We start from the raw sequence: 17,412 nt of genomic DNA, 5'->3' as shown, positions 1-17,412 counted from the left end.
TATTGTTGCATCTTTTGTTTGTGCAAAAATGATAAATTCATTTTGTCGTTTTCAATTTTGTCATTACTAACGGCAGCAGATTTAAAAGTGGTATGCGCTTGTTTTGCTTTCCTTGTCTATGTGATGTTATTTCTACTATTATAGGTGCATATAAGATTTCATGGATTTATGAAGACTGGTAGATATAAAATGCTGCTTTATTTGTTTGCTTCTTGCTAGGTAACATTAGACTAATAGGGTGGGTTAATTAATTAGTAAACTAAGGGTGGAAACAGAATAAAATAATATTTCTATCATTAATACTTCTCTTGTGTTTGTTTTATACTAGAAAAATAAGTTGCCTGCTTTTGGGCCTAGTTTGCTCGAGTTTGCAAAAAGATGAATTCAATTTCTGCCTGAAGCACGATGTCTACTCTAAAGTTTTCCATGAAAGTTACATTCACTTAAACAATGAAGAAGCGCTGTCATTATTTTTGTCGGACATGGCCAAGGTCAGAAACCGGCAGAAAGAACATTTTGATAACTTGGCATCCGAGGAAGTAAAATGAAGCCAGTGAGAACTCTTGTTCAAATTTGTTGCAAACTAAGGAAGCTTTGGAACACGTACAATAAAGACAATGGTCTCAAAGAATATGACATAATGGAAGTTTTGAAATATGGGGTGACATGTCACTTGTCACTTTCGGACCAATGGGACATCGACTTTTGCAGAAAATTTTCCTTTACTTAGATTAGCTAGCATAGAAAGGTATAAAAAAAAACGTGCCCTATGGTTAGGGCTGGCTGCTGCTTTTCAACTTTCAGATGAGGGTGTCGTGCTGACGGACTTTGCTTGGAGCACGTAAGAACTCATAAAGACTTTACTTTATTTCCATTTATTTTAACTTAGCTAGGGACTTAGGATTTTAGAATTGCTAAACTTTTAATTTCTTGCTTGAAACTGTAATTTCCTATAATGTTTTCAAATATACTTACTATGATTCTAATAAAATTACATTTATAAAATTATATTCACAACAATCTAAATTAGTTAATAAAATCTATCTTTTGGAAACAAGCTGGTCTTGATTATTCAGAAGTGTGGGTTACTATTAGCTAGATGTCATCGCCATGGTGGTCATTTAAATAGTTAGGATTTGTTCAAATGATGTCTTTTACCGCGGATGTATATAAATTGTAAATAAGTTGTATATAAGTTTAATTTGGCCACCTGATTCAGTAGGTCAAAATATGTCATATTTGATTAATGGGTCCATGAGTTAGAGTAGTGTTTAATATAGTAAGTTATAGAGTTAGGTAGCGTTGCTTATGACATATTTCCTATAGGCCGCTGGATCAGGAGAAAGAAGGAAAAGGAGAGGCTGTGACAAAGAGGTAGACACAGAGTGTTAGAAAGAGGACATTGTAAGAGAGGTAGAGAAGGTCAAGGGAGGTGGTTTGAGAGACAGAGAAGTAGAGAGAGTGGAGATAGAAAAGTGTAGCGATACAGAGGGAGAAGTAATTATAGAGGGATAAAGGATGAAGATGTGATGGGAAGTAGGGAGAGAGAGAGAGAATACCAATTGCCTCAGAGCATGAAGGTTGAGCAGGCCCAGGTGTCCAATTAAAAATGCATCAGATTTTATGCACAGCTTACCACATTCCCAGGGGGCCACCAGGAAGGAGGGGGCCTGGGCATTCACCCACTATGCCCATTCCTCAAACTAGCGCTGGTCAAAATCTTAGTACAGAAAAATATATTCTGCAAGGATGACAACTGGAAGGGTTTGTTTGGTGAATGTGAAAAGTCTAAGGGATTTCTTAAGAGATGGGTGAACGCGAGCCATCTTTAAAAAAGTAGCATATGTTCCATATCCGCTGTATTAACAGTGAATGTATATCAATGGCACACTAAATACTGCAGATGAGTCATCTGGAGATTGTTTGGTGAATGTACCAGGCCTGCAAACTCTAAGTAACGCCCTAGGATACTTTTGCAGGTTGTATGGTAGCAGTACAATAGTGACCAGAGGAACAGGCTCCTTTCATGTTTTTAACTACAAGGAGATCCCAGACAGTGAAAAGCAGGACAACCTGACAAGACACAGATAAGACACCAAATCCAATGCTGGTTCACATAGAAAGATGTACATGGAGTCAGCCATCTTGAAGCATAAACACAGTATAAAATACAGAAAGTTGTGGGACACTCTTGGCAGCATCATGGAACCTGTCGTGGAACATAAAAGAGGGTACCGTTACCCCAACAGGGATCTATGGTGGATCAAATTCAGGTTTTCTGCTTCTTTTGGCTCACCTATATAAGATGTTTGTTGTGATCAAAGGACTTCTTCCTAGAATGGTGCCTATCGCATCGATCCAGAAGCTTGGCAGGAAAAGCATGCTGAATAAGTAAAACGAGAAGCAATAAATGAGGTCCTTTGCATCATCAGGGATTTTGTTTTGTGTTACCGCTAAAGGCTCTCCAACTGCAGGCAAAATATAATATTGCACCTTACCATTTCTTCTATGATAGTTACTAATCTCATCTGCAGTGTTTAATTTGAGCCGGTGCGGCCCCCAGGCACTAACTTTTGGGGACTGGCACTTACTTTACCTCATCGGCCATTTATGGAGAGCAGGAAAGGGAAAAACACACCAAGGGAAAAGAAGACAACGAATGACAAAAAAAGCTTACCGAAGAGAGAAAGAAGGAACCTGCAAGAGAGAGATAAACTGTCAGGGAATGTCTGGTAGTGGATTAGAGAGGCATGATGTGGATCGAAGATTATGGAGCCTTGGTATTCGGCACGCTGACATTTAATAGCAGCAGCCGTGTGCAGCTGAGCAGAGCTCTGGGCACCGGCACATCTTCTTTCACAAACCAAGCACTGCGTCCTCTGCAATTGTCTGGATGCTCAACTTGAAAATGTTATTCTCCTCTGGTACGGCAATCATAATTCTCGAAAATTTGTCTAGCAATTGTGAGTTTTTTGAAGGGTTACTTAGGAGGGTGGCACACTCTGTGATGCAGGGTTTTCACTTTTTGTATGAAAGCAAAAAGAGAGGTGCAGGAAAGGAGGGGAATAAGAAGAAAGAGAAGAAAGAGAAAAGATGTGGAACTAGAGGAGAGTCAATGCAGATTTTATGATGAAATTAAATGACTGGAAATCTTTAGATGAAAAATGATGAAAACCATCTGGGTTTTGATCTGGTCTCATCTGATAAGATTTATATGTTGATTATGTCTGCCTTAAATGTGTTAATGTGCGTGAAGCATTTAAAAGCGTTCATGAAATGTATTAACTGTAGAGACTAGAGATTTATGTGTCTGCGCTAATGTTCAGTCGAAAGATGATCACATGCATTCCTTATTTACATTTTAGACTTCAAGCTATATTTGCATATGTAAACAAGTACTCTTTACTCACGTTTTACATTTATTCTTCAAACTACATGTATAACCATATATTTGAAGTGCATATTAAATGCTTTATTAAAGTTAGCCTGACTTTAAATGCTTTATTAAAGTTAGCCTGACTATAAGCCTCAGTTGAAATGCATATTGGCTTGCCGCCATGCTTTCCTTTTTCTTGACTGTTATTATTTTGTCAGTTAGAGAAAGGCTTAATGTGTGTATTAGATTGCTGATAGAGAGGCCTAAAGGGAAAACGTGAGGAAAAACATGGCAGTGAACCTGGAGAAACAATCTTCTACTGAAGTCGGATCATGCTATGTTCCCGGATTAGAGACTCTTGATTGATGACCCGATATTGACTTATGTTTAGAAGAGAGAAGGGAAGTTTTTTTATGGAACATCTGTTCGCTTTAATTTGTCTCTGAATTGTTGTGGCTATTAAAATCTATATCTCATCCTGTTGTGCCTCAACTTACTAAGATATTTCAGCTTACCTATTTTATTGCTATACTTATTGAACTTACTTTTGGTGTGCATATATACTGGATTGATTGGTAATCCAAATAAAACCCTTTAACTATGTTCAGCAAATCCTGGTCCTAATGTGGAGTCACATTGGCTTCACAAGTTACAAAAGTATTGTTGATGTCTTTATCCCTTTCAATGCTTCACGTCAGCTAACAAAGGTCCATACGAGCAATGTGGACACATTTTTAACAACCTGACTAAGAGTTTACGTTGTAAGTCCCAGCGTTCTTAGGTGTAAGTGTGCCCATGGTGTGCACCATCAAAGGGAAACTGCTAGAAGCGTCTCCTACTTCAAAGGAAACATCAGGTATAAATATTGGACCACAGACACCAGCCCTTCAGTACACTTCAGGACAAGTGGAAGAGTCATCCAAGAAGAAGGATTGCTATGCTGCTGAAAGAACTGCCAGTGACCCAAAAGGTGCTGCTCCCTGTTGACATAAAATAAAGACAATGATCTACCATTTATTTTCCTTAGAAGGTGTCTTTCCTATGTCTTTAGTGGGCGGGAGGAGCGGAAGTATTAAAAAGTGGCACACAGCTCGTTAGAGGCATATCCTTCAACCGAATGCTTTAAAAATGTAAACAGAAGCAGCATTCCCCAACTAACTCTTTGGGGTGGGAGTAAAGAACCCACATCCACCAGAGAGTGCTCCCACATCATCATAGCTCTCCTGGAGAGACTCATAAATATATGTGAGTCCATTTTCAGGACAACTGTTCATTCCGGACTATTAACTTACTGATGTCTTTGCAAGGAAAAAAGGTTTGTGTGTCAATCAGCACCTGTAAATTGGGGAATTAATGAAATCTAAAAACCCTTACCTGGCGAGTTTCAGCAAAGTTGATGAGGAAGATGGGCCTCAGCACTCTAGACCACCGAACACTATTCACTTCAGCAACTATGAGGGCCCCATAGATAATCAGATCAATCAAATTCAACTATAAAATAATCAGAGATAAAAACAGACTTCTGATCAATAAATGACATTTTACTGTTATATCATACCAAACCAAGCATATAATGTTTGCACTCCTAGCTCTACAGCATTTGCAAAACGAATTGTGCACCACAAATGTTCAAATTTGCCTTTAAACAGCCATTGTTTATTTTAAAACTACTTGCTCCAAAATTCACTTCTCGGTAGCCTGTTATATGTCACAGAAACACCCCAAAATAAAAAGTCCATTGTGCTGCCCCTGTAGAGATGGGAAGGTGGGCACCTCTATTCCCAATACCAAGGGGGCGGCAGAGGCAGGATCTTGTATGGATAAACCTAACTTACTTTGATTGAGTTTATCTTTAAACTGTGTCTGCTGTGAACCACAATGTAATTTTTGCTTAAAGGATGAGGGGTGTTTCAGGTGCCAATTTCACTTTTCCTGAGCGACAGGCATAATTAGGCAGAATCTGATTCTACACCCTTTCAGGGTGTGTATATGTTCCCTTGGAAGACTAGTATATATAATGTTTTAAGAGATAAGGCGAGCAGCCCTTACCAAGGCTTGGGTTATTTCCACTCTGTATCGGGTTTGCCAGAGAGGGGGGATTTTCCCTAGCATGAATAGATGGAAGTTGACAACTTTACCTACTGTAGTTTTCTCGGAGGCAAAGAAGATATTGACTACAAAGATGGCTCCAAACATTATTATCTCCTTGCAAGTGGTTAGGCTTGTCCAATTGCAATTTAACTTGCTAGTTATCCAGGATTTGAGTAAATTGGAAAATGTAAACTCTTAATAATAATGGTGAGAGGTAGGTGATTTATGCCAACCGAGATGAAGATACTATTGCATTCAGTCTGACAGGAATTAGTGTGTCCATTTCACAGAAGTGTTTATCACAACTACCACAAGTAAAGTCTTTGGAGAAGTAGTATCATTTGCCACTAGGAGATTCGAGGTCTGCTGGTTTGCCTTTATGCCGGGTGATAAAGAGATTTTCTATTATATGCCTAGAGTGGTTTTAGCTCCTCACTTTGGTTTGAACCCAAATTCTTAGTTGTGAAGTATGCTTTTTATTCGTGGCTATTCTTGCAATTGTCTTTTAAAACTTCCCCAAAGATTTCCTCATGGTAAGGAAGTTTGAAATTAGACATTAATTTGAAACATTATTATGGTTTTCTGTCAATGTCTCCTTTAAACATGTCATAGGTCTGCCATTTTCAGTCTGCGAGTGCAGTTTTCCACTGTCATAGTGACCTGGCAAAATAAACCTCCTTTTTAATACGTATAAGTCACCCCTAAGGTAGGCCCTAAACAGCCCACAGGGCAGGGTGCAATTTATTTAAAAAGCAGGACATTTACTTTTAAGTTTTACATGTCTTAATAGTGAAAACGTCTTACATTTGTTTTCTCTCTCTTAGGAGTTATCTTATTGCATTTAATAAGTTGCAACTTCCAAATGGAAACAGGTAAACAGTTCATGTTTGGTGGCTTTGGAATTGTAATGAAAAATCCTCTTTTATGGTGAAGTCGGACTTTTGGTTACAATTTTGATAATGGCACTTTTAGAAAGTTGGCATGTTCTAGCCTTAGCCATTTAGTGCCTGCAGCCTGCCTCTGGGTCATATGACCAGTTGTAGGTGCTAATTGGTATTTCTGCATTCCTTCTAGATAGTCACACACAATAGAGAGCTTAAGTGTGCCTGAATGGGCAGGATGGGGCAGCACATCAAAGGGAAACCTCTAGAAGCTTCGTCTACTTTTCATAGGAAACACCAGGTATAAATATTGGACCGCAGACACAAGTTCTTCATTACACTTCTGGACCTGTGGAAGACTCTTCCAGGAAGAAGGACTGCTATGCTGCTGAAAGGACAGCTACTCTCCTAGACTGCTGCCTTAAAGCACTGATGCCTGCTGTGCTGACTTGCTGCCCTTTTGCCCGGGTGAGGACTGAACCTGCAACCTGTACCCAACACCACCAGAGTGACTCCAAGCGCTAGTCTCTTGTAAGCAGCACCTGGACTCTGCAACTGTGAGTTCTACTGTGCCAAGTGGTGCCACTGCAGTCCTGGACCCTTGGAAGTGAGCCTGGAGGTGATCTGCCAGCCCATCTGTGAATCCAGAAGAACCGATGACTCCTCTGCTACACAGGGCAACCCCGAGCAGATCCAAACCATTGCTTCTGCTGCAAGGATTCTTACAGTGCAAGGTCTCCACATCGACCTTGCAGCCCGCAATTCCAATGGACCGTCTTGGCGTGACACATCCAAAGGCAGGCCCTTGCATCACAAACCTCTCGTTGAAGGCAGCTTTGATGACAATGCAGGACTTCGCATCTCAAGCTTCCCTTGTCCACTGCCTCCTTTGATGACGAAGCAAGACCTCGCAGCACAGTCCACCAGCTCTCTGGAACCAACGTAGCTTGATGCATCTCTGACCTGGACCTCGAATCACCTTGGCTAAGTGACTCATCCTCGCCCCAGGGCTCACAACGCTCTGCAAACAGGATTTAAGGTACTCTTATTCAACAGGCCTAACTGGGTCCCTGTAGCAAGCTCACGCTCCATCACTGCCGCCCTGAACTTGTGACTTTTTCCCAGTCCAGCGAGACTGCAAATCAACAGTTGGCACTTTGTACTTTTTGGCCCTATTTTAACTTAAATCTTTAAAATTGCATTTCACAGGTTCTACTTATCTGATTTTCTTTAGTCTGGTCCTGTTTTATTTATTACAAATTACAATTTTTTCTAATCTGGTGTGCGATCCTTTTTGTATAGTGTTTTCATTTTATTACTGTTTGAAGGGTGGCACAAATACTTTAAACATTGCCTCGGAGTTAAGCCTGACTGCTCTGTGCCAATGTATCTGAGGTTTGAGCACAGGTTAATTTAGGGTTGATTGTAATATCACCTTGACAAGGATTGTGGTTCTTGGTTTAGTAGAGTTTCACCACCTCAACCAGTAACCCAATTTCTTACATGTACATAGTTTCATCAGTAAATAAGAAGCTCCAAATTTCCGAGCCAGATTCAGGAATAATAACCTCCACATGTTATTAAGAGAATTGTTTTTTGAATTGGCAGGCAAGTAGGCGGAACATGATACTACTGTTTCAATTAGGTTCTTTCGCTGATTTTTGCTACATTGGATTAAAAATTAGAGGACAATCTTTGTAATGTTGTATCTATAGCTCTGCGAATGGGATTCTAGTAGATATATTAACCTGCAACCCAGTTGTGACATGTAAATTGTTACTGGTTTTAGAATGCTTTTCAAGCACAGGACTGGTACTACATTCATGGAAAAATTGTGTTTTCATCCTTATTCCTAACAGAAGTGATGCTAGTGTATCTAGCAATTACTGGTTAATTCCATTTGCAGTGGCACAGAGCAAATTACTTATGAGGTCAATGCTGTCGACCTGATAAAGTGGAGTGATAAAGGAGACTTGATACCCAGAACTAAAACAGTTTTTTGACACAGTGCATGCACTAGGACAACGCTATTGCATTATACCTGAGAACTAACAGCCTGATTCATCAATCTCCCGTTTTGCGAGCCCCTAATAGCGATTCATAAGGAATCGCTATTAAGGACTTGCAAAACGGGATTCATGTAGGAATTGCAAAAAATATTGCGATTCCTACATGTTCCTTATTTGCGAGTAGCAAATTGCTAATCGCAAATAAGGAATAACTCCCCATGCATTCCTATGGGCCTACAGGCCCATAGGAATGCATGGGGAGTTATTCCTTATTTGCGATTAGCAATTAGCTACTCGCAAATAAGGATGCGTTTCAAGGGTGCCAGGGGTGTCCAAAGGACACCCTGTAGCACCCCTGAAATGTAATCTACATTGGTGTTGCGCACACACATGTCCAAAGGACATGTGTGTGTGTAACATGCAACTTAGAAAAATGCATTTAAATGCATTTTTCTAAGTTTTCGCTATTTACCACGAGGTTTGACCTCGCGGTAAATAGCGGCCCAAAATATCGATTTCGGTATTTTAAAATGGTTCATGAATTGCATTTAAGGAATCTCAAATAGAGATTCCTTAAATGCAATTCCTCGCAAATATGCAAATTCTTTAATAGCGAATTTTGCATTTGGGATGATGAATCCCAAATGCTAAAATTGCACTCGCAAAGGGCCAGATTCTCAGAATCTGGCCCTTTGCGAGCGCAATTGCTTGATGAATCAGGCTGTATGTCTCTCCTGAGTGCCAAAAGTAGAAGGCTGTACAGTTGTTTGTGGAACACAGTGCAGCTTTCGATTGGCTAGATAAGTAGATCCTCATGGATAAACTTAAAGGAAAAGGTATTTGAACTGTTTAACCTTTTGAAAACACATCATATGGATACCTGGCTATATCAAAATTCAACATCCCTTCTGGTCTAAAGCATAGCTGCATTCTGACACCCACAATATTTAATCCGTATGAGGCAAACATGAATAACTGTCTAAACCAAAGGTGTTATTAAACAGATGTTTTAAATGGGGCCATGGATACTCCAATGCCTACTTCGATTACAAGCATGCAAACCAATGATTTCTGATAAGGCAATAAACACAGCAATATCTTAGAAAATACTATCATCAAATTAGAAACTCCCCTCATTAAATGATCTGAAAGGGCAGCGCTGGTTGATAGACAACAAGGAAAGCAATGCCTCAGTGACAACATGGATGCTGCAGCTGCCACTGACACTGATGGGTTTGATGAAGCGGTGACATAACTAAAGCGAGAGGACACATAGGCTCTTCTTGCTCTGAATGCAAGACGACTCGCAGATGGAGGAACTGCACACGAATTGATCATGAAAAAATGGGAAGATTGTGACTACTCCATCCTGGACCTGTGCTGCATGGAAGGAGGTGGAGAATGAGTTTAGCAGGAGGGACAAAATAATCATAAAAAGTGCGACATCATCTAAACGGGGATTCTGAAAAAAACGAAAAACATAATTTCACTTTGACCCCACAAGCATAGAACTGGTGCGGATCAGGAGATTCATGTTGGCTCCTTAACCCACTTCCTATAGTGCATAGAGATGTTCGATCGTTGTGAGGGCTGGCACAGCATATGGTTTCAAGAGAGGAAGCATTATTGGAAAGCTATGCAGAGTTCCCTGAGTGCCAGGGATGTTGCTTGGTCAGTAAGATTGGAGGTGGATGGATTGGTAATGTTGAAATACATTATGGTACAAGCAGGGTGCTTCAGAGGGGTGTAAGGGTCACTGTAAGCGAAGAGGAATGCACGATTGTTATGAGTACTAAGAGACAAAACACAATATTTGCAAAATAACCAATATTTTTGAGGACTTTCAAAATGGAGTGTGAGTCATTGTGTGCGCATTTGTCTGTGCATATGTAAAAATTCCCGCTGAAATCTGACAGACATCTCACAATATCCGATTGATAGCACCTGTACCCAACTACTCCACCTGGAGCTACGGGCCTGCTGAGTGCTTCCACTACCTCCAAGGCAGACTACACACATTCAAATACCTTCTTATCCACAAAGCCAGGCACAATTAAACACATAGGAATAAACTACTAGCACCGAATCAAAGTAGTATCTTAAAACACCACCATATTCACAAAATGTGCACCAACGCTGCTTACCCAACCGAATGCTACCTGCAAAAAGCTGCAGCTCTCTGCCCCAAGACGCCATAGGAGTCCTAGCACAGCACCCTGTGGATTGGCACTGGAGCGCCTCACCAAGCTATCCACCTATTGCCAGGAGCGTAGGACAGCCGACCAACAGTGTTTTGAGGCTCATCCGAAGCATTATGTGAGTCAGAATTTATATACGGTTTGGTACACTTATCTCTAATGTGATTGAATGCTTGTTTACAGTGCAGGGAGGACCTCGCCTGGCAGTTCAGGCTGGACTGTTCCCAAAGGGAGCAGAGACAAGACTGATTTGCATATGGCTGGGTTCAAACTGGAATGGCATGGGGAGCAAAAAAAACAATGGATATACGCCCAGATCTCTGTACTGGGGTGAATGTATGACATTGTTCTGCATTCTATCCATCAATTGTTCTTTTTGCATTTGTCATCACGAGTGGGACGTTTATGCCCAGAGGTGGGTCCCGTGCTCTCCATGACACTGGAGTCAAGCCACCCTGGATGATGAGGGGGTGAATCCCCAAATCCAGTGCAGGGATGCTTATTTCCAGTCTAGGGAGGACCTGGCCTGGCAGTTCAGGCTGGACTGTTCCCATAGGGAGCAGGGACAAGACTGATTTGTATATGGCTGAGTTCAAACTGGAATGACTTGGAGAGCAATAAACGATGGATTTAGGCCCAGATCTCAGTACTGGGGTGAATGTATGACATTGTTCTGCATTCTGTCCATCAAGTGTTCTTTTTGCATTGTAAAGAAGTCTGGCGTATTTGCCTTGTTCGCTCTGAGAAATTCAGACTGGCTAATTATGTTTCACCACTTTCATATCTCAGCTGCCCCTCCTGCTTGTTGCTGAAGCCCAAAAAACAAAACAACTAAACGCATATTCAACAATTAATCTGAAAACACCATAGCTCAGATATCAGTTAATTCTTTATTTGTAGAACATTCAAAGCACAAATTCAGGGCTGGACTGGAAACTCGAAACAGCCCTAGCAATACGGCTGGACCAACCCTTGCGGGGTGTTGGGGAGGAGCAGGGCAGGGGGTGTGCAAGTGTGAAGTACTGCTGCTTTTGTTACTGGGGGGGTCGTTATGGCAGCACCGCTTCAAAACCGGCCTCCACTGCTGCAAACCCCCCCCCCCCCTCTTTCAGCCTCTCAGGGACACACCCTATGCCCGGTACGGCCAGTCAGGCCCTGCACAACTTGCTGCCTTACAGGCCTGGGAGACAGAAGTTATATAGGAAACGCAGCAATGGAATAATTCAGTAGTGGAATATTATCAAAATAATAGCTATTTAACCACACCCCTTTTTATAAAGCATTAACGCAAGCAAAGCAGCTCAAAACAGAAACAGTGGAGGTGTCAGGGATAGAGATTTCACCAAGATATTGGGAAAACGTGGGTAAAGAGTGGGTTGATGAACAGACACAGTGTGCAGAGGGAGGGCGTAAAATGGAATATTAGAGGAACAAGAAAAAAGGAGTGATGCCTAAAAGGACCAATAGGGGTTGAAGAAGCAGTGAAAACTTTGTTTGTCTTATCATAGTGTATAAGAAAAAAAAACACAAAATGAGAAGCACCATGGTAAAGAGATGATGTCAAAAAGCAAGAAGACTATGTACATAAGGAAGCAGAAGCTTTGGGGAAGAGGAAACTAACGGTGTCAAGTATGTAGTGGGTGGTGTGGGTAAAATAGGAAGTTAGAATATCATGCGGGTGACAGCTTTCAAAATGTGAAAAAGCACCCACACAAGCGTTTCATAGAAACACACACCTTTCATTTAGGTCAATAACTCGGAATCTCCTCTATAAACCTTAGAACATTAAATCCACCAAAGTCGATGTCCTTTTACGTTTCGGATAAAAAAAGATGCATTGTTAGTGGGTGAAATATTTTTTATAAACAGAGAAAATTTAAATAATTCAGAATCTGTCTAAGCCAGACAGGTTTTGAGAAATCTGCTAAACACCAAGGTCAACTATACATTGCACTCATCGGTTCACAGTGTTAGCATTTACTATATATTTGCTGCCTACTCCTTTTAGAGTCCTTTATGTGATGCACTACACACCCGAGAACGCTGGGAGACCAGTTCCCTATGAGGATCTAAGGAACCAACTAAGGTTAGAAAATGTACACCAGCTTGGAGGTTTAAAGTGGATGCATTGACTGATTTAGTATTTATGGATCCACCCCATGAACACCTATTCACAAACCAGAATGTGTGAATATGCGTGTAGTTTACTAATGAGTTGTATCACAAATTGTCGATTCACAGGAGGTCGCAAAACAATCTGCCTAATTATTCTTCAGTAGGCAGGTGGCAATTTGCAAATCCCATTGATTGGCTTCAAATGCAGGGATAAAGGACTACAAAGGAAAGCAAACGTACAGCCCATGTCCATTAAGAGGCAAGTGATGCTTTTTAAACAAGCATTTACAAAGCAATAGGTCTCGCATTTACGAGCTTTTGAGCTTTTGGCATTGTAAATGACAATGCCTCTTATTTAAGTGTTGTTTTTAAAACCGATAAATAAAAGGCACTGTCGTCTACAATGCCATTTGCTTACATTCTCGCACATGCGAGACCTATTGCATTGCAAATGCTTTTTTTTTGTAAAAACGCCCCATGCCGTGTTGTCACTTTAATGGCAGCTGCGCCCCTTTCTTTAGACAGGCTCGATTAAAGAAAGGGAGCAGCCACAATCAAAGTGAAAGATCGGTATGGGGCGCTTTTACAAAAAAAGCATCTGTTTGTCAATTTGACAAACGTGCTTTTTTTGTGAAAGTGCCCCATGCCACGGTTTCTCTTTAATAGTGGCCTGCACCTGTCTTAGACGCAACTCGTCTACAGAAAGGGGCGTGCCCACCATTAATGTGAAAGTGTGACATAGGGTGCTTGTGAACAAAAAAAAGTGAAGAAATAGAAAAAAAAGCGGGTGCGTTATGCGGCGCAAATAAACAAAAGGCGCAGTATCAGAGTGGTGTGCCAGGCTATGAAAAAAAAAAACCTTGCGGGAGAGCCTGTGCTGCCTGCAACAGCAGGCATGTAAAAACGTTTTATAACTCGTATTAATAACTCGGATGCTGTAATTAAAGCCTACTAGGTGACGGGGTGTGTCCTCATGGGAGGTTACAAAATGAGACAAGAAAGTGCTAAGGAGGGACTACTAATCCTATTGACCAATGAAAAGCCACAGTTTACGAAGGACAATGACACAAGCCAATGAAAAATATGGACAGACCTTCAAATCCAGCCCTGAATACAGCATGCCTCGCAGAGCAGCGCACGTGCTGCCCAGGCTTGACCTAAAAAAGCATTTCCCGTTTGAGAATACATCCTCTGGACCACACTTACTCCTCTCTAGGCTGCCTGACCAATTCCCAAAGGGGATACTGTCCCACAAGGAAAGCTTCCCCTTTGTAAATCAATTATCTCCCCACCTCGTAGTTCAGCAATCGAATGGGTACACCACTTTAACTTCCCCTCCCATATGTGATTACTGAAAAGGGTTGCAAAAGTCCTTCCTAGACAGAATGCCTTTTCCGACTGGACTAATAAAAGGGCTTTTGTACAGTCTAGAATTCCCTTTTGGTGTCATAAATACTGATAATTTGCTAATCTGTACTGCAAAAGGGCGTTTTACATCTGGCCCCTAACCCATAATGGCAAATATAACAATGTTTTCGAAGACAGTTTATGGTGTGTTGTAATTCTGAAATATACTAATAGGGAAATTACATTTTTAGATCATGAACAGTTGCTCTATTCAAGATTATTCCTGGTGCCTACTACTCGAATATGGATAATGTTTTCTGTTGAATGGCCTTAGTGGTTTGGACCCAGAGTGAGTATTACTAGCCAGTGACAGACTGGCCTGTATGGCAATCAGGCAGTGCCTGATGGGATTGTCTGACAGAGAAGTGTGTGGGTCGGTTTTTATGGTCTGGCTTAGTAGCACAGCTGTTGCCAGGCCATTATGTAAGAATCACCAGGAAAGGGGCTTTGTTCCACCTACGAGTACATGTTTTGATTGGACAGAACGTGTGTGCTTCCACAAAAAAGTGCTTGCTCTCAAGACAGATGTGATCATTTATTTTATTAATCCAACTACATGAGCTTGAACTTTCAGGGGCACAAACAGTCAATTGTAATGTTATTAACGTGTCTTAGATAACTAGATAATTATAGCATTTTTCTCAGGCAGCAGCACCCATTAACATACATGGATCTTCTTGTCTGGCTTAACAGTGCATTAATAAGTCAGATCTATTGGCATGGCCTACGCTCGTTTGGCTGTTTGTGGGCTTGTTCTTTGGTCTACTGGGCCAGTTTTTACAGTTGATTCCCCTGACATTAAAGCAAACATTGCCCACAGAATGCTCAAACCTATGCAGTTTTCCATACTTCACAAAACATTTACACAGCGTGTCTTTACAAGATCAAAACTCCCCCAGTGTGCAAACATGGGCCACTGTTCACGCTTTCTATTTCACTAATGGGGGTAACTGTTATTTTAGTGTGGTGCTCAGGCTTATTTTCTGTCTGACCCTGTTGCTAGCCAAAGCACAGTAGGACAGACGCTAGGAAAAAGGAGATGCCTTAGAGGATTCTGTTGCCCATAGACACAAACAAGGAAGTGCTGCTGGGAGGTCTACTGTTAGCAGAGGAATAAATGCTGCACTCTCAGATGCCTTGCTCTACAAAACTGCCAGCAGAGGACCTGATACTATATCCAAAAACCTACCAGAATTTCATAAGTTGCTAGAGGCCCTGAAAGAAACAAATTTCGCAAAAAGTCCGCCAGAGTGTCTTACACTGGAATACCTGGATCAAAATGCCCTGGCAAAAGCCAAAGGACAGGAAGCTCATCACTTCAACATTGCTCACGACGATGTGCTTCCGCACGAGTTATCCGATTCAGAACCTGGAGCCAAGGTTTTATTATACACTCTCTGGAATGTTAGCCACAGTATGTGTTTTTTCAGCTGATTTGTAATTCTCTAATATCTCAATCAGTAGTGATAACTGTGTAATATCACTTGAATGTTTTCATAGTATACATCATAAATTATTTTAAAAATATACATTTTTGCACAAAATAAAATATATGAATGTAGGTACACATTTGTTATCCTTCTTATAATATGGTTAAGGTTTTATTAAGCCTGTGTATGTTGGACTAGTATTTTTACAGTTCTTAAACCTTGTACACATCTGTTTTATAACAGTTCACTCCTGTTTATTAGCCTAAGGGTGATGTTAAGAAATCGAAATTTGGATCCTTATGTAAAATTGAATTAGTTTCCCCACAAGGCTATGCTTTTATTTTTTGGGTTGTGTCCAATGTGAATACAATTTCTCAGAGTGACACGCTGGCCTCTTCCTGAACTTCATAACAGACAAGCATTGGCAAAGCCAATAGGTTCTGCCTGCGTAAAATCTTTTGGCTTTGTCAATTTGTTTTACATGTTCCATAGCAGCGTGAGCTGCTGAACAATATGTCTTAGAGTAAAAAAAAAAAAAGTACTAGAGCACTAGGGCGTACCATTTTTTCACGGACAGGATGAAGGAGAGTTACTTTTGGACATGCACTCAATAACAGTTGTTGGAAAGTTGATTATTGGTAGGGTCAAATGCAGGTCTCCCACTGGCAATAAGGCCACTAACACAGTACAGGACTCAACATAGGTCTTAGAAAATTATTCCCATGCTCAACCCTTGGTAGCTTGGCTGCGAGCAGGCAGGCTTAACTTCACAAATCAATCAATCAATCAATCAATCATGCCATTTGTATAGCGCACTACTCACCCGGGAGGGTCTCAAGGCGCTTGGGGGGAGGGGTATGCTACTGCTCGAACAGCCAGGTCTTGAGTTGTTTCCTGAAGGCGAGATGGTCCTGGGTCAGCCAAAGGTGGATGGGGAGGGAGTTCCAAGTCTTGGCAGCCAGGTAAGAGAAGGATCTTCCTCCGGCGGTGGCTCTTCGGATGCGTGGTACGGCTGCGAGGGCGAGGCTGGTGGACCGTAGCTGGCGGGTGGGCGTGTAGAAGGTCAGGCGGTCGTTGAGGTACTTGGGGCCCAGGTCGTGGAGAGACTTGTGTGCGTGGGTGAGGAGCCGGAACGTGATCCTCTTGTCGACGGGGAGCCAGTGCAGGTTCCTCAGGTGGCTGGAGATGTGGCTGCGTCGGGGGACATCCAGGATGAGTCGGGCGGAGGCGTTCTGGATGCGCTGGAGTCTTTTCTGTAGCTTGGCTGTGGTTCCGGCGTAGAGGGCGTTTCCGTAGTCCAGTCGGCTGGTGACGAGTGACTGGGTGACAGTCTTCCTGGTCTCGGTCGGGATCCAGCGGAAGATCTTGCGAAGCATACGCAGGGTGTTGAAGCACGATGAGGAGACGGCGTTGACTTGTCTGGTCATCGAGAGGGAGGGGTCCAGGATGAAGCCCAGGTTGCGTGCGTGGTCGGTTGGCTTGGGTGCGGTGCCCAGGGCTGGGGGCCACCAGGAGTCGTCCCAGGCGGAGGGCGAAGATCCCAGGATGAGGACTTCCATCTTGTCCGAGTTCAGTTTCAGGCGGCTGTCCTTCATCCACTCGGTGACGTCTTTCATCCCTTCGTGTAGGCAGGTTCTGGCGGTGTCGGGGTCTCAGGTGAGGGAGAGGATCAGCTGGGTGTCGTCAGCGTAAGAGATGATGTTGAGGTTGTGCTGGCGTGCGATGGCTGCGAGAGGTTTCATGTAGATGTTGAAGAGGGTGGGGCTGAGTGAAGATCCTTGCGGGACGCCGCAGATGACTTCGGTGGCCTCGGAGCGAAACGGGGGGAGGCGGACTCCTTGTGTTCTTCCGGCGAGGAACGAGATGATCCACTCCAGTGCCTTCTCTTGGATACCGATGTTGCTG

The 17,412-nt window shown here is 42.2% G+C and overlaps 1 protein-coding gene across 1 annotated transcript in view; it reads right to left on the bottom strand.

Annotated features, from left to right (window-relative positions):
• The window catches only part of LOC144761652 (two pore calcium channel protein 1-like), a 603,295-nt gene that overhangs the window by 381,352 nt on the left and 204,531 nt on the right, over positions 1-17,412 (bottom strand). The window contains exon 5 of the mRNA XM_078646942.1: positions 4,751-4,867. Coding sequence (XP_078503068.1) covers positions 4,751-4,867 — 117 coding nt within the window. The remainder of the gene's footprint in view (positions 1-4,750; positions 4,868-17,412) is intronic.

Source organism: Lissotriton helveticus, chromosome 6, assembly GCF_964261635.1.
Source record: "Lissotriton helveticus chromosome 6, aLisHel1.1, whole genome shotgun sequence".
Lineage (NCBI taxonomy): Eukaryota > Metazoa > Chordata > Amphibia > Caudata > Salamandridae > Lissotriton > Lissotriton helveticus.
The sequence above is the reverse complement of the archived record's forward strand: the minus strand, read 5'-3'. Positions and strand labels throughout refer to the sequence as shown.